Raw genomic sequence first — 23,687 nt, 5'->3', positions numbered from 1 at the left:
GAGGGGAGGGAGTGGATTTATATAGTGTTTGATACTTGTGATTAGGTTGCTTTCAAGTGAAGTGGTAGGATTTTTTTTTTCTACAATACTGAGCCTTTACGGTTGGTTCTATTGGGCAGGCTTTTGTCCCAAGCAAGCTCATTTGTTTAAACAAAGCTATGATTTACATTCCTTTTTCCCTTTTTACTCAATTCGAGATAGTACCCGTACAGTGGTTAATGTTAGCGAGAAACACTTTGATTATCAAAATACAAAAGAAAATTTCTCACTTGCTAACCGTTAATGTCAAGTGCAACATAAGTTGAGTTTGACACTTTAAACTGTTTTGAGCTTCTTTTCCTAATTGTTGTTTTTTTTTTTTTTGGTCAATTATTTTCCTAATTGTTAGGTGTATTTCTGAATTATACACCATCTTCAATCCTTAAAGTTAAGTCATGAGGTGCTTTCACCTTGGTAATTCTTTTATTTTTGAAAAATACTACTACTTTTTCTTGGGTAAGATGTTAGGCCATCTCCAACCAACCCAGTCAAAGGACAATAGGACTAAAAATAGGTCGAAATGACACGAAAATCGTCTCCAACCGAGGATTAGGCCAAGGGTTTGTGGACCCCACGTGCCAAAACACCCAAATCAGGTCAACCAGCCAACCCTCCAGCCCAACCCACTTACCCTCCAATGGCTACCTGGCGTCAGCATGACGCCAGGTAGCTGACATCAGGTTACCTTTGAAATTTGATATATATATATATATATATATATATATATATTTTGGACGAATTTAAAAAAAAAAAAAAATTAATTTGTTTTCCTATAAATACCTAAGACATTCCTATACCATTTCTCACATACTTTTCACCTTTCCATACTATCCGAAAAATTATTGAGATTATATAAAGATAAGAAATTTGAAGGCTTATTCATTTAGCAACTAGTGGCACTCAAAATATGTCCGAAAACCTTATTTTAATATGGTAGTTTAATTTAATTAACCATATTAATTCAATTAAAATAATAAATTATTGAGGGGGTTATGTTTAGCCTATGGTCCTTTGGCCCCCTGGGTTGGAGATAAGTTTTTCATCAAGGGGCTATGTTTGGCCTATAACCCTTTGGCCCCCTCAGTTGGAGATGGTATAAAATATGGTTTGGCACTTTTTATTAAAATATAATTTCTTGCAAGAATATAGGGTTGAACATGGCCCTTTGCCCCTCCTTCGGTTAAAAATGATACTGATGAAAATTTGAGGCAAAGTCACGGTTTTAATAATCGCGGTAGAATGTAGATACAAACCTTCTGTCAAGTTTGTTAGTTAATGTGCTTCCCTTCATTCAATTTCAAATCTTATCTATATGGTTTAGATGTGTTCGGTGTATATTATTTTATCGTTTGTATAGAAGTAAAATCATAACAGATTGACATAAATTTGAGTTTTGTGATACTTTTCGGTTCGTCTTACGGTAAAAGTTCACATTGTATAAAATCATGTCCCGAAGCTTGTTACAAATGCTCCCTTTTTTGTGTAGTGTCATAGAGTCGCATTGAAAATTCAAAGCAGTCTACCTTACTGTACGAGACTTGATTTTGGTGGGTAACTTCCAAACTAGGAAAATTCGAAGCAGAATCCTACCACTGTACAATTTGATTTTCTTTTTTCGACAAAATAAATTCATCGCCAACACAGCAAATTTATACAAAAAGAGCGCAACTACAAGATAAACACAAAAGTGAAGGAAACGAAAACTACAAACGCATGAGATCGGTCCAACCAAAGCCCCAAAAGTGAAGGAAAAGAAAACTCCAACATCCTCCACAGAGTACCACAAAGATTGCATCTAGATGGATGTGGGACCGAGGAAGAACGGAGCCAAGTGGGTTGATGGACAGCAGGGAGTGGAAGAAATGGGAGATCGGAATTGAGGGCTGAGGATTGTGAAATCTAAGGCAAGAAGGGGTGGAGGACAGGGAAGATCGGGATGGACAGCAGGGGGAAATGCAAGCTAAGGGAAAACGAAAGAGGAAAAGCAGGGGATTGCCACCTGACCCTGGCCGCAGGTAGGGTCATTGGCGTCAAGGTTGAAGAAACGGTAAACACTCCACGACGGCAAGAAGAACTCTCACAGAGAGAGAGAGAGAGAGAGAGAGAGAGAGAGAGAGAGAGAGAGCAAACGGGACAGAACTGTAATCCATACAATTTGGTTGTTTTGATGGTAAGTTCCAACCTAGTGGCTGTCGAAAGTAATTAGAACAAGTGATTTCACAGATATTTACACCAGAACATGAGTAGATTGAAGATCTCTTATAACCTTATTTTTGTTGAAATATTAATTTAAATGTCGATCGATGAAACTCTACAAGAAATTCAATAGATGAAATGTCAATTGGTTATGTTTTACAAATGGAACTCATCAACAATCACAACTAAGGCAAATGTCGGTCGATGAAATTCTACAAGAAATTTGAAGTATCTATGGAAAACTAACCTTGAACCCACTAATATTGAATGAATTGAACACAAATTACAGGAGACAAGTATGTTACTTGTCAATCTAATCTGAATTTTGAATAAGTATTCATGACATATATGGAGAATTTGAATGGAGCAAGACAAAAATATCTGAGTAACCTAATCCTTTACACTGACTGTAGAACTAGGCGGAGAAGGCGAAATGAAGTCGTCATTACCTAACCTTCCCAATTGAATGCAGATAAACCGCCACTGAGACAACGCTGGAAACAAGAAAGAAACATAGATCAGCTATTGTATTTCTCATGATGGCTAAACAGATGTTTCCCTTACTTTTATTGTGAAAAATGGTAACTATTTGCGATCAGTGACGGTTTCAAGAATATAAATCAAAATACAAACACCTACTACCAAATTGTCAAAAATATATTTTGACAAGTTGATTATGGCCAAGCCACTCCCAACCCAATACATATGGCATGGCACATGACAGAATTGAATGGGTCTGTAGGACTCAACTATCTGACGATAAAGTATAGAACATAGATGTTTCATGTGAGCAGAGGAAACTTACGTCGAGCCAAGGAAAAAGGCGAGCGATAGATGAAAGCCAAATAGAAACACAGAAACAACTGCTGTAAGAAGCATTGCAACTGAAGTAGAATACACCTGCAGAAAGTAGCTAAATTAAGATCGAATTTTCGTAGAAGGCCAGGAAATATTCAAGGTGTGATTCCAACAAATGTCTCATAATTTTAAAACCCACAATATATGAAATGCATATTGTTAACACAAGTAGGCCATTTACAATGATTTAAAAGACAGCAGCCCCGTAAACCCCTCCACTTTCCATAATTTCACGTATGTAAATCAAATTAAATGTAAGACTTTTGTAATAGGATGCCTAAGCATAATTATAGGCCATTATAAAGAAGCATGTAAAAGTACTTCAGTGAATGCTTCCCTAAAATTAAAGTTGTAATTCCGTGTCTTACCTTCACAATATTATCAGCATACTTCATAACCATAGACACAGCGATACCACTGCAAAGGAAACAAATATAAGTAATCAAATAGAACACGATAGGGAATATGCATAACAAGCAAACAGCATTGATAATTTAATAAGAAAAAGAGGATACATAATCGACCTGAGTGCATGGTTGAAAATCATGAGAACTGTAATAAAAGAGTATCCGTGGAAGAATCCCCTGAAAACGCATTTTCAAAGGCAGGATATTTTAGCAATGAAGACAAAAATAACCGGTAAAGCAATAGACCCAACAAAGAGAATAATCAGAAATGGAAAACAGAGATTAAATTACTTGTTCATCACTGCATCAAAATCTTGAACCAGTATAGCAACAGCATTGAAGGCCATGCCAAACACGTACATCCAGAAGTTCTGCACATTTATATTCCTTGCAGGACGCTTTTTCATTATGGCCTGCCAATATTATATAGAATATTTAGTCAACCATAATGTTTTAAAAGCCATTAGTGACAAATCTAAACCCAAATTTTGATAAAATTGAGTAGGCTGGGTAAGCTATTTGCACATTTTGTGATGCTTTAAACATGAAGCAGAGAACAAGCTGTTTACTTAAAAAGTCACCTCGGTGTATACTCCAGCAAAACCACTTAAAAGTGCCATCACCTGTTACAAAAACAAACATGGCAAGCTATAAAAGGGGGGAAATAACAAAAATAAACAAATCAGATTAAGACTTTCAAAATGTTTGAGAACTCACAATGGCCATCACCCAGCCTTGGAATGGAGTTTGGAGAACACTGTCAGATCTGCAAACAGAATGCCATTTTAACAAACTTATTGAACTAACTCAAGCAGAAACTTTTATAAAATAACAATTAAAAAGCGGTGAACAGTGTTCTCTACGCTCTGATTTTCATATATAACTAAGGAATCACAATATCGGCAGACGAGTTTAACTTTTTAACCTAGAGAAAATATGAAGGATATTTATGACTTGAGTTCCTCCATGAATTCAATAAAATTAACTCCCTATCATCCACATGAGATGCACCATGGATCAATCACATGATAGGATTTATTGAGATTGAAAAGCCAACTAACCAGTAACAGCAGTCTGCTGAGAGACAAACTCATCATAAATTAAATCAGATTACTGCATGGAAAAATATGGCAGTTAAGACACTTACTTTGGGTTCAGTTGTGCAGTAGTGCACCCTGCACATAGTATAATGAAAGCGGCCCATTGAATCTCACTTAACCTGCAGTAAATACAGGTAGAAACAAAAGCTCATAAGAACTGTATCTTCAGCCAACAGTATATAGCAGCACACAAACTAGGCAGCTTAGCTTAGTCATATTTACTTACTTTCTCTTGAGTATGATTCTGTATAAAATTCCAGTACTGATAATGTTGAAGTTCTTCAGTATTTGATAACCCGGAGCATCCACGTATGCAAAGATATAATACTGCCACATACAAATGAGCGCTGGATGAAATCACACTTCAGAAAGTAAAAAGACCTAACACACTGATGCAAAAGAAAACATACTACCGCAACCAACCTGAAGCAAATTCTTGATTAGGTAAAGAAATGCCGGAATGGGGTATACAATAACTTCATCCAGCTTTGCACTCAACCTAATTCAAAGACAGAATACAATCATGTAACTTTGGGTTTAAATCCCTTTACGCCGCCTATTACAGTCATTCATCAATACCCAAAACATTATACAATGAACAGAATCGAGTTCTCCCGTAACATCACTATAACTCAGCAACAATGCACAAGTTATACAAAAAGAAAAAACCTGTTATCTTCAGTAACACCTTCATTGCTCCAGATTCGTGCCAAAGCAGCAAGCGATATTGCACACTTCAAAGCCTCCACCTAATTCCCAAAACACAACCCATTTCAAGTCAAGCGAAAAGCCACATTACAAAGCATAAATTCCTAAACTTTAATGTAAATTGTAGCTTCATCTGCCTCAGTACTCACCGAGAAATTTGCAGTGGTGACACTGTATTCATACTTCCCAGCCCGCTTCGACCACACAATCAATATTGCTTGTGAACTCGTGAAAACGGTCAGAGCTATCGTAACAGCCGACCTATTCCAATCAACCCAATACCACTTATCAAATTAAATTAAATTAAATTAAAATACCAAAGATTTGAGTTAATTGGAAGAAATAGAAAGATTGGGCACACTTGAGCTTCCACTTGGTGAGATCCACTGGCTTGACCCGCAAGCTTTCGAGGTCTTGGGGGGCTGAAGATCCATCTTGATCCTGCAATTAGATCAAATTGGTAATGAAAAAAGGTTGAAAATTTGAGGATTATAGGAAGATATCTGGTCATTTATATGGAAATTACCTGATCTTTGAGCTTCCTGTACTCCATTGCTACGCTCTGTTTGGTTTTCTTTGTGTAAATTTTGGTGGTTTTCAGATCCCCACAGCCATTGGAGGACACTACAGACTGAGCCACAAGGAAGAAGAAAATCGACCGAGACGACGTCGTTTGAAGCTGTTCTTTCCTTTTTGGTCTGAACTCGCTAATGGACCACTTTTTCCTCTGGCCTGTTATTACTAGGTTATGCTAAAATCCATAATCTGAAAGAGCAAATGAAATGACCCAAGCCCAATAAGAAACAGAAATCGGTTATTTGGTTTCCGCGCACTCCTGTTAATTTATGAATTTTGATAATTCATAAATAAAGAAGAGTGCGTGAAGTGAAAATATGGGTGCGGAAATCGCTTACCTTTATCTAAGGAGGCTTCTATATGCATTCAGAACATGCTTGATGTTTTTAGAGTACATTTACCACATATTTGTACCATCATTTGTATCATTTCTTTAATAAAGATAGGGTCCACCGACATGTGCGGGTCTCATCTCTATTAGAGAGATGGTACTAATATGTGGTAAGAGTTGCACTTTTTATGTTATAATTGACTTGAATATGATAACTTAATATAGTCTCGTCTGGTAGAGGGTTGGACTGGAATGAATAATCTTCCAAATGAAGGATAACTATATTTGGATGAACTCTAAGTACTCATGAATCTTACAATAGGAAAAAGATTGATGCTAGTGAATCTTCTCCTAGGGGCCGGCCTACATAGAGAGAAAGATAAATGTTAATAACCTTAAAGTTTACCTTTTCGGTTCTTATTTTCATCTTACAATGCTGAATGATGATCTAAATCATCTATTTTGTAAAATTAAACAATTTCAATCATCGCGCAATTGTATAACGAAAATGAGAGTCGAAAAGGTAGAGCAGAAGGTAAGTAGCATCCCCTTTGAAAGTCCCATTTATTAAAGTATACTAAACAAATGTCAAATTGCACGCTAATTAGAAAATAGCAATTCGGTGTGAACATAAAGATTTCTTTTGGGGACCCGAAAGAGAGAGGTGAGAGATACTCAGAGACATAGGACATAGCAGAAATTAGGGAGGAAGAAGAAAACTTATAGCTCATTGTTTAATTTTCACATAGTTTTCAGTAGTTTAAAGGGCTCTTTTAAAATGTGTTAATGTTTGTTGAAATTTACTTGTCACTTATCAAGAAACCAAAATGTGCATAAAACACGTGTTTTGTATCCTTTTCAATTTCTACAATTTGTGATCACAAAACAAAATCTTATATGTTACATCTTTTAATTTCTTCATTTACATTTCACTCTCATCCAACAATTAACAACACAAATTCTACACTTTCATTATTCTTTGTCTCATATGTATGTATTAAATTTTTCAATCGACTTTCATGTTACCAAAATGTTAATGTAATAGTATATCAGGTTTATTATATATTGGTAACAATACGTGATTGACTTGAAATACTGATACAATGAAATTCTCAATGTACGTAAATGCATGTAACTATATGAAATTTGACTATGTAAATAGAAGGTCAGACTAAGAACTAAAGGAAAGACATTTAACATTATAAATTTATAAGTTTTCATTTACTTGACACAATGATTAATTTGAAAATCAAACGATTACAAAAGGGTTTACTTGAACACAACACGATTATAAATGAGTCAGTCAACTACAAAACCTATTAACACAAACTATCAACCGTAATTTAGATATAAACTTTGAATACATGCAATCTTTCTTAAATCACAATGTCAACCTTTGTCATGTTTTTATACCATGTGTCGTGTTAGTAAGACGCGTTACTACTTATTAAATAAATAGGTTTAAGTTCATGTGGTCCAATGTCTTAGTGGATATGATGTTGAGTTTTTATTCATATATCCCGGGTTTGAAACATTCCTCATTATTGTAATAGTTTTGAATCGTACCCCTCCCCTTAATAATAATAAAATTAAAAAAAAATTAAATAAACATGTTTAAATCAGTAACTAAACAACATTGCAAGCAATGTTAAAATACAGAGGGAATTAATGGGAGAATGACTCATGTAATTTGCAAGCAGCAGATCCAGACTTTACAACCGACAACTCAAAGGTGGTCCCTCCTCCTCCTCCCCACGTTTTAGGGACGAAAGTAATAAATTGCTAAAAACTGTGCCTTTTGCTACTGTAACTCCTAAGTTATTGTTTTATTCTCCTTTTTTTATTCTTTTTTTTTTTTTTTCTGTTTGTTTTTATGTCAACCAACCATTGCATGCCAAAATATTGGGTTATATTCTTTGTTCTAGTAACTTAAGATGTCGATGTATATTATGATATTTACAATGATGACTGCATCCTCATCACAATGATTGGGTAAGCAACAACCCATCCATCCTTTTTAACCCTAAAGCAACAAGAATTTTGACCTATAAAAAAAAAATCAAGAAATTGAAAGATGAAAAATGGTTGCTTAGTCATGCATGGTAAGAATGTGAGGATGGAAATTTAAGTAGAGTTGTTTGATAAAGACAATTCATGAGGTAGGATGAGATTAAAATACAAGAATCTGATCATTTTGTAACAGTTGTTGTAGAGATGATGTGATCCATTCTCGAACACAAAACATGTGACATGGCAAAACTTGGTATTACGAATTCACTTGAATTATATCACACGTTGGACTTATTGTGACTTAAGTAGACTTATGTAGTGGATTCTCACTTTTAATAGTGTGATCAAAAGATACAGATACTTTAATTAGGAATCGAATATAAATACGAGTAGTTGGTTGCTCCTAATTCTTGACAACCTGTAAACAAAATGTTTACTATATTTGCCAAAAACAAGTCTAAATTAAAGGAACAAGGCATGATTTCACCCTATTTAAGAACATTATTTTGGACTTAAACCCTAAATTAAGTCCTTAAATTATCAAGAAAAAAATATTAATAAATCTCCCAACAATGCTGAGAAACTCCCCCACACACCCTGTCCCCCATCACAGGGGGAGAAAGAAAAGGCTGTAAAATGCAGAGAGAAGAGAAGAAATCCAAATTGAAAAGAAACTCCATGGACCCACCACCCCCACCGTGGCCCCACACATCACGAATAAGAACAGCCTGTGAGATGGAGCTGTGAACGCTATATTTCACCACCCCACACACACCACCTTCAAAATAACACACAAACAAAACCCCCCACAGACCACATTTCCTCCTCCTCTGGTTTTCTCCATTTTCTCAGAGCTCGAATTCTCAGAAAAATGCCCCCAAATCATTCACTTCCAGTTTCTCAGGAACAATTAACAGAGCAGCCCGGGCTGCGCAGGCGGCTGTCGTCTCTGTCCCTGAAGCTCCAGCCCATCTCTTCTCCTGCAACCTCATGGGCACTAAGCCGGTCGAAATCTGTTTCAGCCATGGGAGAGTACGCCGGAGGATCCATTAGAAAATGGTGGGTCCAGAGCTGGACATGGATCATGTCTAGAAAACCCATTTTTGCCCAGGATCTGGAGATGAACGAGGAAGAAACCAAAGTGCTTGGATCCGACAACAGAGGAAGCTGGAGGCATGTGTTCTACAAAGTCCGGTCGGAGCTCAAGAAACTCGTGGGCTCTGATGTCGGAAGCCTGCCACAAACTTACAGGTACAATTTTGACGATGGGAGGACCAAAACCAAGAAAGTTTACGGCTGAGATTTCATGGGTAAGTGTTGGTTTTTGAAATTAATCAAGAAAGTTGGGTCCTTTGTGGAATTAATAAGAGATTCGACGGTGCAAAAATTCGATAGCAGATCATCAAAAAGTACTACTTGCTAATGTTAATCTTTGTTGTTGTTCCAAACACGAAGATCATTTGTACCAATGTAATTAGACTATGTTGTTGTTTTTTGATGTTCTTATCTTTGTGTCATGTGGGATTGTTGTTATAGAGGGGTCGGGTTGAAAAATTAATGGTGGTCTGAGGGTTCTCTGCAATTTGTGGAAAGTTGAAGGAGTGGTTGGCAAAGGCAGAAGTGGTTTGATCCAACAATGGAGATTGCAGAGGTTGCTGCTTATCATCATAAAATTAGAGAGCATTTTATTGATTAGTAAATGCTAAATATCATGTTATTATTTTATTTATTTTTATTTACGAAGCAATTATTTTTGCGGATTCTCTCCTATTATTTGTAAGTGTTAATTTATGTGCTAGTTAATTTATAGTAAATGAATTATTCATAAATTAGCTGTTCCTTCTTCTTCTTCCTCCTTGAGATCTTGCTTAATTCAATCATTATCTCTTAATCTTGTGTATTAAGAAAGTTAGGATCTTGTGTGATGAAAAGTCAATTCCAATATTGGTAGATCTAAGACGTGGGATGCGTGCCTTTGGACTCAAGTTTGCTCTTTTTTTTTTTTTTTTTTTTTTTTAATGTAGAGAATCTCTACAGTCCAGTCCTTCATAGGATACAATATCTTAAAATAAATTCGAAACCACTCATATTACAGATGTCTCTGCATTTGTAATGATCGAAATTTAAAACGTCTAAGTTTACACCTTGTTTCTGTTTCTTTTATCAATGGACCACCTTTTTTAAGATTCTCTTTTGTTTCTTTGGTAACTGGTCAGAATAAATTCCGAAAACAAAGCAATATGGCCAGGATGGGCACTGCCAATGGACGATTAGGTAATGAAACAAACGTACGCGTTTTATAAAAGAACCAAATGTCGTTATATGCTCATATAATTGTTGCTAGCAGAACGTACTGACAAATTATAAAGCATTCTTAAAATGTTGAACCGACGCGGTGCATTATTTGGTATGAATGCAAGCGAGCGTGATGGAAACCAAGTTTTCCAGACAAAGATTACCCCATGAAGACTCGCCTCCTGTCCTGGAATTCGTATCTGATTTTGCATGGTGGGGTTCGCATGTTTTGTAAGAATTAAATTCCTTTGGATTTTTGAGAAAAATAACAATAATTGAAGACAAGCCAGTTCCCACAACCGAGTAGGAAAGTGTCGGTGTATGTTCTGTTGCTTATTCTTTTTTTATAACACGTAAAAAAAGTAAGAAACTACTGATTAGTTATTAGTGTAAATAAACTTATTAATTATTTAATTTTGGAATTTTGAGTTTGTGACCAAATCCTGGATCACCGACTAAATAGTTGACAATTATTGGAGGGTCAATTGGTAATGGCTGAGCTGCCAAATGCTAATTAATCATCAATTTTCAACCCTTTTACTACCAACTTTATTCTGACAATTAAGTTAATATTAGAAGCAAACCACAATTTCACCCACCCCTTTGGACACCCCCCCCCTCTCTCTCTCTCTCTCTCTCTCTCTCTCTCTCTCTCTCCCCGTTCAACTGCAATTTCATGCTCCTCTCTCTCAAGTTCCTTCAAATATATCCATGGCCGGCCTTAAAGCATCTACAAATTGAAAAGAGAACCGGTGGGAGAAGTTGGGAAGGAGGACGCCAAGCCGCCCAAGCGAAAGGGTGGTCATGGTGTTAACCCTAAAAATTACCAAGCATATGTAGCACGCAGACTGAGTAACTAAGAGCTAATTACGTTCTTTTTGCAGTTGGTGCGGAAGTGTCAACTCGTCACCGAGTTGAAATAGGCAAGTAATATGTATATAGTGATGATGTCGAATCGTGCTATTGACTTTTGGGTTGAGGGACTACGACTAAAGAAGGAACATTCCCGGCCTAGGGTTCTTAGAACTTAAAGATAAGGTTGCTAGTCTCACTATGAAGTTCAAAATCCTTTGCACCCGGTTTGTTGGCTTCAACTATATTCATGAAAATATAAGTGTGTCAAACCGAATTAGATTGTAGGACAAAGGTACCCAAAAAAATGAGTGACTTTAAGATGAAAGTCGTTTAGCCTAATGAATGCCGAATCTTGAAATACCTCGGAGTAACCAATCATAGAACAACTCACTTCACTGGGAAGTTGATAAGGTGACCTCTTTTGGTGAGAAAAATTAGAAATTCTTCGCTAGCTGAGACTTGGATAGATAACAAACGAAGATAAGATAGTGTTGTTTAACCAAACTAAAGGTCTCCTATGCTAGGCAAGTTCTACAGTTCCATTGTTGTTTAAGCCAAACTAAAGGTGTCGCTGGGTGTTGAGTATAGTGATGTTTAACCAAACTGAATATATGTTAACGGGAAGAGGTTAGTGAGCAGTTAGTGTTTTCTCAAGGTGCAAGAGGGTTTTAATCATAAGGATCCCTTCGAAGTCCCTCGATCATAAGGACTAGATTTGGGCTGCCCCTGAACACCATATGCTTATGGAACTAACGTTGAATCGAGAATCAAAATTTCTCCAGTTCAGATTACCCATTCCCAGGCCTAACTTATATTTTGGGCCCAAATGCATGGTTTGTGGTTGTTAGGTTTATTTTCACTATTTGCTTCTTTTTTTTCTTTTCTTTTTTTTTTGGTGGGTGCACCGGATTTGTACGAGGCTAAAATAAAAACTTTATTTATAGGGTAAGCTTAGATGTGTAGTGGAGTTTAAGTAGAAAAATTCCAATTAATATTAGAAAAATTCAACTAATCTTAATTAAAATTAACTTAATTGCCAGGATAATTTTGACTTGAACCTTATATAATATATACCAGAAATACCAATAAACCATGGTAATAGAGTCACAAGATAAGTAAGGGTATGCTTGTAACAAATTTTAGAATGAATAATTTGTTACAATAAAACGCTTCTTATTACACCATAAAATTGCCAATGAGTTTTAAAAACACTTGTTATGTAGAAAGCAAAGCACTTCCAACTGCAACTCTCATAAAAATTTTACTAAAAGTTTCTACTTAATTATTGTAAAGACACATCTTAGTAGAAGCATCTTTCTCTTATTGGAATGACCGAATGAGGTGAGCACTTCTATTAGAAGGTGCGAATAATGGAAAAGAAGAACTTGAGAAAAACAAAATTACTAAATCAGCGGAGACAAAAAGATGGTTGATAGGCAAACAGCTCGTTAAATTTTGCAGTGCGTACGTACGGTGGCATTTGATGTGTCTCACGAGGAGACGAGTTTTTCCACGTTAGGCATGTACACCATCGAGATCAGATCTTCTGCACCTAAATGGGTGTGACTTCTCATTATCTTGAATTATTGTTTGACATATATTAAGTTTATGATAATAAAATTAAGAAAAATTAAGTTTAAGTTTATAAATACGTATTAGTCAATGATTAAGGCTACAGAGAGGTCACATTTATTTTAAGTGCAAAAGATTTGATCTATCACCCCCTCAACAAAACAAACAAAGCATGCACTTCAGTATGCACTACATAATCCAAGTAGCAAATTAAAATAATAATTATTAGCACTCTATAGATTTAGTTAGTACGCTTTTTATAAAAATATTTTTCCTTCTAAATAGAAAAAATTTGAAGAACACGATTAAATTTTTAGAATGTTTATAAAAATTTCCTACGTTAATTTGCGCATTTTTTTTTATCATTTAGAAAGGAAATTGTTATAAGTTATAACACTTTAAAAATCTTATTGGACACTCCTTACAAGTGCATTTTTTTTAAATATATAATTTTTAGAGTGCCAATAATAAATTTATTTTAAGAAAATTCTGTTAAATCATATGACACATCCCGACCGGAATCAAGGCATGATGGCCGTCATGTGAAGGTGACATAACCACAAGTGCAAGTGATGAAAGAAAATTGTGGATAAATTAAAACCGAAACTAGAATTTAATTAACAAATAAAGTAAATGCATAGTAGTGGTTACAATCCATAACTACAAAGATTCAGAGCATAGATAACATAAGGGTAAAGCAGTCGAATGAGAGAAGTACTTATAACACAACTAGAGATAAGTTCCTATGTTAAGATAGAGATATGTCAAAATTACCAGTTATTCATCGTACGCCACAGAGATAAATCAGCTAACTAGAACTTGAAGGGGCGAAAAACAGAAGCATAAGTGGGTACAAAAATAAAGGTTTATAAAATCCATTTAGTTGTCAATCATACTAACCCCTCACTGTAAAACAAGTATAGTTTTCAGAAAATCATACTACGTATAAGTATGAAATCAAATGCATGCCAACAATAAATTCAGAAAGATGCCACAGTAGGATATCTCAACGACAATATGAATATAATCATGTACTCAACAAGTTATACTAGCACGCAAGTTGGAGTCACCTAATGTGACTTGTACGACTGCACCTATTGCTCATCCATCTAGGCTAACACACAAGTCGAAGTCACCTACATGACCTGTAAGACAAGACTAGGTGTAATAATATACGCTCTGGTGCTACAATCACGTGAAGACTAGCGCTATGCATGTCACCTACAAGTTGAAGTTGCCTAATGCGACATGTACAACAGGACTAGCACCTACTTGGATCTAAGGTAAGCGTGGGGTGTGAGGCGAACATCATGTGAAGGACTAGCCCTGGCCCGAGGCGAGCACTAACACCTGTGCAGCAATGATGAGCGAACTATATGAATATGAGCATGCCATAACTCAAACATTCTAAACAACATAACAAATTCACATGTACTTACCTGTGCGTCCCATAGAATTACATAGCATTATACAATAGCATAATATTTACCAGTATGTAAAATGCATATGAATATGCCATGATCAAATATATAAATCTCAACCACATAACAGCATTTTTTAAAATTATATAACTCATGACATAATATGCATAAAACAATTTAAAAGCAATTGTGGAAACTTTTAAGTTTATACACACACACACACACACACACGAAAACAAAATGCCCACTCATTGGTATGTCGTAGGATTGTAGCCCACTAGTCTTGCTTGTCCACTTACGTCCTCAGGGTATGTTTCCCCTATATGCGAAACAACTACTTATAATTAATTGATATGACATATATGGAAAAACTAGGAAAAACATCCCATAACTTGCTCAAACGGAAGGTTGAATATATGAAAATGTTCTACTCGAAGTCATGGACATGCACGTAAAAACCACTCGTCGGTCGGAGGCCGAAAGCGACCTCACGAGCTGTCCAACCCACGGCCATACACGCGACTATGTGCAGGCACGCGTCTGATAACGACAATTAGGAATATTCCGCTAAACTGACGGAATATTCCATTAAAATTTAACGGCATTACCTGATGCCGTTAGAATATTTCATCAACTTTGACGGAATATTCCTTGTCTTCTCGGGTGAGCCTCACTGTCTGGTTTCGCTGGAAACTAGAAAAACTCCCCGTTTTCTGAAAAATTTTCAAAACTTCATATCGTCTTCATTTCTCAACCTATTTTTTACGCACTTTATATGGAAATGAAGGGAATGTAGAGGAGAACAAGTTTGTACCTTCAAAAGGTCTAAAAAGTGGACGGAAATTGTCTGAAATTAGCTCGAAGCTCTCGAACCTTATTTCAACTCCTTGAAACTATGTGTTCTCGCCTTAACTTCACTCCAAACTTAGTCTAGGGTCTCCCTGGAGTTATGTGGAAGTTTCCCCGACCTTCAAAACCTTGGAACGCAGTTGAGATCACGTTGATGTAGAACTCACCAAGTCGGAGCTTCCGAGTTGCTCCACGTTGACCACTCAAAACTAAACTAACTCGTGATCTGAGGGTTGGTTGAGTTCGTCGTGACGAGAGGAGTGTGATGGTATGGTTTTTAGAGTCGATCTACAAGGTTTTGACGTTGGTCTTCCTTGTTGCAAAGAAAGAGAGCTTCGGTGTGGGAGAGAAAAGAGAGAGAGAGAGAGAGAGAGAGAGAGACTTTTCTGATTGGATGACAGGAAATGGGAGTGGGTTTTTGATTGGGGGAGAGGTGTGAGGGACATATTTGATTGGTGTGTGAAAAAGGAAGGCACGGTTCCAATTTAAAAAGAACAAAGGATAGGCTTTTACAAATTTCCTATTGTAAAAGCAAACCAGAAAATCTAATCGAAACAGTGTTTCTATCACTGATAAATTAACACACGCTCGTGTACAATTTTACCCGTCAATTACGTACTTTAACGTAACAAAACTTTTTCTGTACGAATCCAATTCGGGTCCAACTCGCGCTCACGCGATTGTATCAACGAATACTAATTAATTACAATAGCGAGAAAAATAATTTAAGAGCAAATCAACATGTCCACGTCACATGCCAACAAGGGCAAAAATGCTAATTCATATACTCAGGGAGAAATTACATAGAAAATTAGGGATGGTTCATCACATCATATCTCTTTTTTTTTATGGAATTAAATCACTTCTCTAGTAAACTAAACCAATCGTTGACATGGTTGTTGATGAAACTTGTTGTACGAGGCCGTATTTCCAGCACACCGAAAACTATAACCCTAAATAGGAGAAACACATTAAACCACTACGACATCGTTTTTCTGAAGGCCTGTGTAAGTAATTATCCCCATGGGCTCACTTCCTGCCAAGCGATTCGAAAGAATATTCCATCATGTTGTTGATGCAACCACGAACAAGGCCACAACGGCACCTGTGTGCTTTCCCACCTCATGCCCGCTGCTGAGGAATAAAAGCAGAGAAACGGAAGGCCACCACAACCCACCCCATATATCCGAAAGAAACAACTCACATGGCACTGGCTCTAAACAGCATAATCCCCCACGCCACAGCTTTACGCCTTAGCACTTCTCTGCCCTCTTCCAGAAAGCCCTCGAGCCCTCAATTCCAACTGCCTCACAACCGCCGCCAGAGAGGTCAGATTGTCCAGAGCGCTGCCTCTTCCTCCGCCAACACCACTGTGTCAGATGTTAAGCTGCAGCTCCAGGAGGAGGATCCCAGCAATGGCTTCAATCCCATTTCCACTTTTGCTTCTGGTGAGTGTATTTTAAGCGCTTTTGCCAAAAATCTGCTTATTTACTTGGTTTTTGTGGGTTTTATTAAAATCGTATGATTGTTGTTGTAGCGTCAAAAAGTTTACATCTTTGCATTGATATTTGGAGCAACAGACGGTATTTGGATTTGGGGCTGTATAGAAATTGAGTAATTGAAATTTACTAGATATCCAATGGAAAATTTCCAGTTATTCGATATCCAGTTTGATATTTGGCGGGTAAATTTCCAATCTTTGGATTAGGGTACACAACAGTTGATAAGAGGATAAGTCAGAAATTAACTTTTATGACTAATTTCCAAAGAAATGGCAATCTGCAAATCTAAAAGGGTCAGTTATTTAATATCCGGTTTCATTTATAGTAGAAAAGGCAATGGATAAGAGAGATGATGGTTAAATTTGTATTTGTTATGTTAACTATTTGAAGTCTAGAATCTATAAGTTAATATATTTAACGTGCTGCTATAATTCAATTTCTATTTTATGTGTTCGAGCGTGGTCCGAATTTGCCAGTAATGTGTCCGGTGAATGGGATGGCTATGGAGCAGACTTCACAAGGGAAGGGTGCCCAATAGAACTTCCCGAGAATGTTGTACCTGCAGCTTACAGGGAGTGGGAGGTTAAGGTTTTCGATTGGCAAACTCAATGCCCCACTCTTGCTAACCCAGATGAGCACATTCTTTTATACAAGAATATAGAGCTACTTCCTACTGTTGGATGTGAAGCTGATGCCGCCACTCGATATAGAATCATTGAGAAGAATATTGGTGGTCAGAGTAACGAAGTTTCTGCCTTTGCATATCAGTCTAGTGGATGTTATGTGTCTGTCTTGCCAATTCAGGATAAGGGTACGTATAAGTTACTGGAGTTAGAGTATTGCTTGATCAATCCTCAAGATAAAGAGTCTCGGGTGAGAATAATTCAGGTCATCCGCATAGAGAATAAGAAGATGCTGCTGGAGAATATTAGAGTTTACTGTGAGAATTGGTATGGGCCATTCAGAGATGGGGATCAGTTAGGTGGATGTGCTATCCGTGATTCTGCCTTTGCTTCTACGGCTGCATTGGAAGCTTCAGAAGTTATTGGAACTTGGCGAGGTCCCAGAGCTGTTGCCAGTTTCAGTGGTACTCAAATTGTGAGTTATGGTCCTCCTCTTTTTGGTTTGGTGTGTATATTTTGTATGATATGCTTAACCGAAGCTCATGTCCTTGAATATCATTAAGTCTGCTTCATATGTTCAAATAATTCTTTTGTTTGGTTAAAAGTTAGGCAATTTGGTCGCTCCAGAGGTTCACTTCATTCTTTGTTTTTATCACCGTGGGAATCACAAAACATCTACATATTCTCTCATTCAATCTTGATTGATCTTTTTGTGTCACTTTTTATATCTTTCTTCAATATCTTCTGAAGTTATGGCCTCCTATCCATCCATTCGGTAAAGAATTATTTATTTGTTGGATTTCTTGTAATTCCATGGTCTAATTAGTATATAATGTGAACTTGATAAACAGAATGCTCTTCAAGAACTCTTAGACAACAGCGAGCAGAGCTCCGTAAGAGATGAAAGTGGTCTCGTATTGCTTCCCAAGCAGCTGTGGTGTTCAGTGAAAGAAACTAAAGATGGTGATACATACAGCGAGGTAGGATGGCTGTTAGATCATGGACGTGCCATCACATCAAAATGCACCTTCTCAAGCACAGCAACGCCAAAGGCAAGTTAGCATGTATAGACTAGTTTACTATTGGTTTTGAATTTTTAGTGTAGCATGTTAGCAAGCATCCAATGACGAGGACAAACCAGCTAAGGATTCAGTACCGACATATAAATTGATCATCGTATATAGGTTTTGAAAGATGGTTTCGTCTATTCATCTTTGGTTACTTACTGCTCCCATATTCATAGCTTCTCTGGTGAAAGTTGAAATTCATCTGTGTCAATCGAATTATTTTGCTCCAAATAAGTTTCAGTCTGCATAATCCCTTTTGTTTTTAGTCTAGTCAGTTAAATCAATTTGCAATTCAGATCACTCAGTGTCTCATGGACATTAATAAAGCAGTGTATACGCTTAATTTGACATCATTTTTCATCTCCTTTTCACAGGAAATCTCGGTAGCAAATGAAACTGCAGTTTGAAGGGTACATAGACATTTCGGATTAACTCCGACGCGCAATACGCAAGCTGACGCAAACACAAATCTAGGACTCATATGAAATGCATCTCAAGTTTTTCTCTCCTTTTTTTTTTTTTTTTTTTTTTTTTTTTTTTTTGGTGATATATTTGATTAAATGTATAGCAATAAGCCATCCACATGAAGCGGCCAATAATGTATGTATAAAAATTGTGTCATTTTCTTCAAATTCAGTAGTATTATTATACCACATGCCCTGGAATCTGAAATCTGTCCACTTGTCTTTATAAATCTTGAAAGCTTCACCAAAACGAGACAATTTGCACGTGGTGCCATTGACTAAAACAAGCGTCCTACTCCGCCTGTTAATTTTCTCGAAGGATCATTATCTAGATACCAAATCCACTGACCAAAAGAAAATCATCTAGATATAATCACTGTAAAAGATTAGCAACTTTAAAAAACTGATACGTCACACTCGAGATCAATCAATCAGAGGAACAATATCCTTGCTCCAAATTTCTTCATCTTTCTTTTCAATGTTGCAATCTGGTAGCCTGTAGTGACTTACCTTCTTCGCTATAATTATATGAGAGCAAGAAATTAATATTTAAAGGAAAACACCCACACACAAAAGCAATACAAAAGGCATCACTAGACAAAAACAAGAACAACAGAAATCTCCCACAACAGAAATCTCCTATTCAAATCTCTTCTATTTAGAGTTGCGGAATTAAGATTTGCTTCTCAAACTTCCACCACCACAAGCGACCTTGCTGTACAACCTGCCAATAGGATCGCACGATTAATCACAGATGCTAGCATTAAGGGTAATGGAGGGAGGCATAGCATCTGTTTCGAATAATATTCCGTGTAAAAATGGAGTTATCTGGATATATTGAAACGCGGAGAAGGATACCTTTACATGACGCTGGCATGCTTTAGTTGGAAGCTAATGAGCTCCCGGTGCATCTCTCATGCTTACATTTAGACTATTCCTCATAGTCCGTCTTCCAACCGGCATGTTTCCCTTCACATTGCCCTTTTGCATCATGGCGACAAACTCACCATAGTCAATCCTTCCATCCTACATGCAGGGCAGAATTGAGTTTTTGAGTAAAACTAATAACAAGCGTAAATCTACAAAGACGATAGTACAATATATGATTCTCCACCAAACTATTTCCGGTGAGATATTCAGATGCAAATCAAACCCTCTTTATCTAATGCATGGCCATAAGAGTCATAAATATATTTGGCTGCTCATGAATTTTATTGACTTACATTATCCTGATCAACTTCTTTTATAATATCATCAAGAAGAACGTCAGTCATGTTATGTTCTGTACAAGCTTGCTGGAGCTCATCAACTGTAATATAACCACTTCCATCCTTATCAAAGTATTGGAAGGCTGCAACCAGATGTTCTTCACGTTCTAGTTTGTTAAGATGAACTGTTGCAGCTATAAATTCACCATAATCAATTGTTCCACTGTTGTCCACATCAGCCTGGGAAAGAACGAAAAATGCTTAGCTTTGTGAAACATAAACAAAGTTGAAGATAAATAACCACAATATTGAGAATTAGACGAGTAAACAAGCCAACTACAAATGATTCTGTTTGGAAACAAGCATCTTACCGCATCCATAAGATCACGTATCTCTGTATCCTTCATGGTAGAGCCGTATCTCCGCAAACCAGCTTTAAGTTCGTCAAATGTGATTGCACCACTATTATCAGTATCCATTGCCTGGAACATCTCTCTGAGCCCAGCAATCTCCTCCTCAGATAGGCTTTCAGCTATTACCTGGTAAAATGTAAAGCCAAAAAAACCTTCAGAACAAGTTCTAGCATTCTAGTAAAGTGTCATGCCAAAAGTCAACATCAAGTATAAATTCTCTTTATAAGAAATACTAAGATTGACAGAAAATTCTAAACAAAGTGTTCCAGTCTCCCATGCACTTACCCGTAAAGCCATCTTCTTTAACTTGTTCATAGCAGAAAACGTTTTGAGACGAGAAAGTACGGCTGGATCTAGGGCTCTGTCAGGAGCAACCCCATTCTCGCAAATCCAAGGGTGGCCTAAAATTGGAAATCCATCAGTTAAAACCTTGAGTAGCAAAATTATGCAATATGTAACAGACAATCATGATTAATTCCACTTCAACAGAATCTTTCTGGTTGTCCATTTCCTAAAATTTGAAAACCCTCACATTAAAAAGGAAAGCTAAGCAATTGGTGTGAGTTGAAATGGAAGCAAAATTTCCCACGTCATATGCTTCAAGTTGATAATTCAAAGCAGACTTTGAAAGTTTATTCCTTTTTGGCATGAAAATTAGCCGTTTCTCTTTAAAAAAAAAGAGAAATGGTGGTTTGGAGCTTAGAAAACTAAACTTAAAAGGCCCGGAGCTTAGAAAACCGTGGTTTGGAGTCTAAGCCACTAAAAAAGTTTCCGCATGACCTCTCATAACATGCTTGTGCATGTGGTAATAATGACATGATCCATCCATAGAAAAGAAATGGAGTACAACCATTAACTAAAAACTACCTAATTTTTTGTTGCATTAATTCATGTGCATTATTTCACTAAAATAACTTAAAATGCTAAGAAAAGGTTAAACATACATAGCACTTCATGAGCAGTCAAACGATCTGAAGGCCTAGAACATAACATCTTCCGGATTAGGTCTTTTGCACTGTCAGATATTAAGGGCCATGGCTCTGATTCGAAGTCAATATATCCCTTCAAGACCGCATCAAAGATCCCCTGCTGGGTTTCTGTGTAACAAACACAAAACAGGTAAACTTTTCAATAAAAGAAAACATGGAGTAATCGCTGTTTCTTGAAAATATGAAGCCACCATTTTACCTGCCCAAAATGGTGGCACGCCACTGAGCAGAATATACAGTATAACTCCAGCAGTCCACACATCTGCTTCAGGTCCATAATGCTTGAGGAGTACCTCCGGAGCAACATAATATGGGCTTCCGACCACATCAGTGAAAACTTGACCTGGAAAGGACTTAATAGAGTTAAACAGGCTTACAATTAAAGATAACATTGGTTTCTAAATGACAAAGGACACTGCATGCATTCCAGTTCTTCAATAATTATCTAGAGGCAGTGCCAATAAATGCAGAACAGGAATTATTCAAATTTATTACTATATACGCGAAACGCAAGTCTAGCTACTCAAATCCACGTGAACACGATATAAGATATTCCATACTACTATTTGATCAATATTAAGTGAAGTAAACTCACATCATAGCTATTATTAACAAACAAAATGATATTATTTTTGTTTGTTTACCTGGTTTGAAGAAAACTGAGAGTCCAAAATCAATGGCCTTGAGAGAGAAATCATCATCCTTGTTGACCAACAAGAAGTTTTCAGGTTTTAGATCCCTATGCATGACACCAAGTGAATGGCAAGCTTCAACAACCCCAACAATAATCCTTGTTAGCTCAGCTGCCTTTCTCTCACTGTAATGTCCTCTCTGGATGATGCGGTCAAACAACTCACCCCCAGAACAAAGCTCCATTACAATATGAACATACAGTGAATCCTCGTAAGCACCCTTGATTGTCACAATATTCTTGTGACCAGCCAAATGGTGCATTATCTGAATCTCCCTCCTAACATCGTCCACATCCTCCTTTGAGATCAACTTCCTTTTGGAGATAGACTTGCATGCATACTGGCCGCCAGTAGCAATCTCAGTGCATAAATACGTAGTCCCAAATTGTCCCTGTCCTAATTTATGACCCAACGTGTAGAGATCACGAATGTTGGCGGTCTTGTGACCCAAAACATAATAACTTTGGTTATCAGCACTTCTCCTCATGGTGTTATCTTTCCTGGGACTAATGAGGGGTGGATGACTATTGTTGGTTTTGGTGTTGGGGCTGTCTTTGGATTCTTGGTGACCGTGGTGCTGCGATTTCAAGCTGGACTGGGAGTGGTCAGAATTCGAATGGTCAGACGCGGTGTGGCACTTGGAACTGGAAGCAGATTGCACTTCGGGCTGGTTGTAGCCCTGAAAATATTTCCCCCTGAAAGATCCACGGCATGTGTTGCCCATGAAACAATTACAAATCCCCTCAGGACTTTTTCACAGACTTTCCCTCACCGAATTGATTTCTCATCAATTCACACTGCCACCATACAAGAAGTGCATAAAACATTCAGCCAAAGCTAAAACAATGAACAATCATGGCTGAACCAAAAGAAAATCACATCTTCATAATACAGATCAGAAACATAGGCCCCACAGGTTCATACGAATCTATAATCACAAACCAAGAAAGCCAGCAAAAGTACAGAAACTGATATTTTCATGCACCCAAAATAAAAATAAAAAAAACCTTTCAATTTTCTTCACTTTTTCTATCATACAAATCAATAACACAAGATTATGCAAATCAATCAACAAGATATTACAAACTAACCACACAGATCAAATCTTTAAGCACAAACAAAACAACCCATTAACCAGAAAAGAAAAAAAACCAAGATTCAGAAACAAAAAGTCTGATTAAAGCAAGCAGATACATTTTTAGAGAGAGAAAGAGAAAGATGGGGACTTTACCAGTTGAAAAGACGAAAGGAATGGAGGGTTGAATGAATCAAAGCACAAGGGGAGGAGAAGAGGAAGAAAATGAAGTAAACAACTCTCCAAAACGATAGAATACGGTGATTAGGAAGATTGGGATTTGATGATCTAAAAAAATCAATCAAAAAGCCAAAAGCTTTTGGGAATAATAATCTTTACAGCTAATGATTTTGATAAAATAAATATGTGGTTTTCCAAAATTGTATATATTTTCGGTTATTTTAGGATGGTGCTGCTGGGAAACATCGGATCGGCGG

At 36.9% G+C, this 23,687-nt stretch overlaps 4 protein-coding genes across 4 annotated transcripts; 2 read left to right on the top strand and 2 right to left on the bottom strand.

Annotated features, from left to right (window-relative positions):
* Positions 1 to 2,296: 2,296 nt before the first annotated feature.
* On the bottom strand, positions 2,297 to 6,000 carry LOC103932872 (CMP-sialic acid transporter 2). Its single transcript, XM_009342519.3, has 14 exons — positions 5,835 to 6,000; positions 5,670 to 5,749; positions 5,458 to 5,569; positions 5,270 to 5,349; positions 5,024 to 5,099; positions 4,827 to 4,927; positions 4,648 to 4,719; positions 4,218 to 4,266; positions 4,082 to 4,123; positions 3,792 to 3,913; positions 3,618 to 3,677; positions 3,462 to 3,510; positions 3,041 to 3,135; positions 2,297 to 2,729 (listed from the first exon to the last, which is right to left on the bottom strand). The coding sequence occupies exons 1-14, from the start codon at positions 5,859 to 5,861 to the stop codon at positions 2,681 to 2,683; spliced, it is 1,014 nt and encodes a 337-aa protein (XP_009340794.2). The 5' UTR covers positions 5,862 to 6,000; the 3' UTR covers positions 2,297 to 2,680.
* A 2,967-nt stretch (positions 6,001 to 8,967) lies between these two features.
* LOC103932873 lies at positions 8,968 to 10,064 on the top strand. Its single transcript, XM_048573591.1, has one exon. It carries the CDS (start codon positions 9,097 to 9,099, stop codon positions 9,523 to 9,525), a length of 429 nt encoding a protein of 142 aa, XP_048429548.1. The 5' UTR covers positions 8,968 to 9,096; the 3' UTR covers positions 9,526 to 10,064.
* A 6,212-nt stretch (positions 10,065 to 16,276) lies between these two features.
* Positions 16,277 to 19,074, top strand: LOC103932875. The gene is made up of 4 exons (XM_009342522.3): positions 16,277 to 16,665; positions 17,177 to 17,817; positions 18,194 to 18,394; positions 18,784 to 19,074. Exons 1-4 carry the CDS (start codon positions 16,422 to 16,424, stop codon positions 18,814 to 18,816), a joined length of 1,119 nt encoding a protein of 372 aa, XP_009340797.2. The 5' UTR covers positions 16,277 to 16,421; the 3' UTR covers positions 18,817 to 19,074.
* A 222-nt stretch (positions 19,075 to 19,296) lies between these two features.
* On the bottom strand, positions 19,297 to 23,687 carry LOC103932874 (calcium-dependent protein kinase 26). Its single transcript, XM_009342521.3, has 9 exons — positions 23,407 to 23,687; positions 22,128 to 22,972; positions 21,683 to 21,826; positions 21,439 to 21,591; positions 20,780 to 20,895; positions 20,453 to 20,620; positions 20,097 to 20,321; positions 19,732 to 19,899; positions 19,297 to 19,597 (listed from the first exon to the last, which is right to left on the bottom strand). The coding sequence occupies exons 2-8, from the start codon at positions 22,897 to 22,899 to the stop codon at positions 19,765 to 19,767; spliced, it is 1,713 nt and encodes a 570-aa protein (XP_009340796.2). The 5' UTR covers positions 22,900 to 22,972; positions 23,407 to 23,687; the 3' UTR covers positions 19,297 to 19,597; positions 19,732 to 19,764.

This window comes from the organism of the source record quoted next, unplaced genomic scaffold (assembly GCF_019419815.1).
Source record: "Pyrus x bretschneideri cultivar Hongxiangsu unplaced genomic scaffold, Pyrus_bretschneideri_v1 Contig7, whole genome shotgun sequence".
Lineage (NCBI taxonomy): Eukaryota > Viridiplantae > Streptophyta > Magnoliopsida > Rosales > Rosaceae > Pyrus > Pyrus x bretschneideri.
Note: the sequence above shows the minus strand (reverse complement) of the source record. Positions and strands in the feature narration are given on the sequence as shown.

Bases quoted from the DNA above. Each gene is read 5' to 3' on its own strand.
- LOC103932873 (XM_048573591.1), top strand. From the start codon at position 9,097: ATGCCCCCAAATCATTCACTTCCAGTTTCTCAGGAACAATTAACAGAG.
- LOC103932875 (XM_009342522.3), top strand. From the start codon at position 16,422: ATGGCACTGGCTCTAAACAGCATAATCCCCCACGCCACAGCTTTACGC. The intron at 17,818-18,193 runs GTGAGTTATGGT...CTTGATAAACAG, and splicing joins GTTTCAGTGGTACTCAAATT to AATGCTCTTCAAGAACTCTT. The intron at 18,395-18,783 runs GCAAGTTAGCAT...TCCTTTTCACAG, and splicing joins CAAGCACAGCAACGCCAAAG to GAAATCTCGGTAGCAAATGA.
- LOC103932872 (XM_009342519.3), bottom strand. From the start codon at position 5,861: ATGGAGTACAGGAAGCTCAAAGATCAG. The intron at 4,928-5,023 runs GTTGGTTGCGGT...TGTATGTGGCAG, and splicing joins TAATCAAGAATTTGCTTCAG to TATTATATCTTTGCATACGT. The intron at 3,914-4,081 runs GTGACTTTTTAA...TAATATTGGCAG, and splicing joins TTGCTGGAGTATACACCGAG to GCCATAATGAAAAAGCGTCC.
- LOC103932874 (XM_009342521.3), bottom strand. From the start codon at position 22,899: ATGGGCAACACATGCCGTGGATCTTTCAGGGGGAAATATTTTCAGGGC. The intron at 21,827-22,127 runs GTAAACAAACAA...AGTCCTTTCCAG, and splicing joins CTCAGTTTTCTTCAAACCAG to GTCAAGTTTTCACTGATGTG. The intron at 19,900-20,096 runs GTAAGTCAATAA...CCCTGCATGTAG, and splicing joins AAGAAGTTGATCAGGATAAT to GATGGAAGGATTGACTATGG.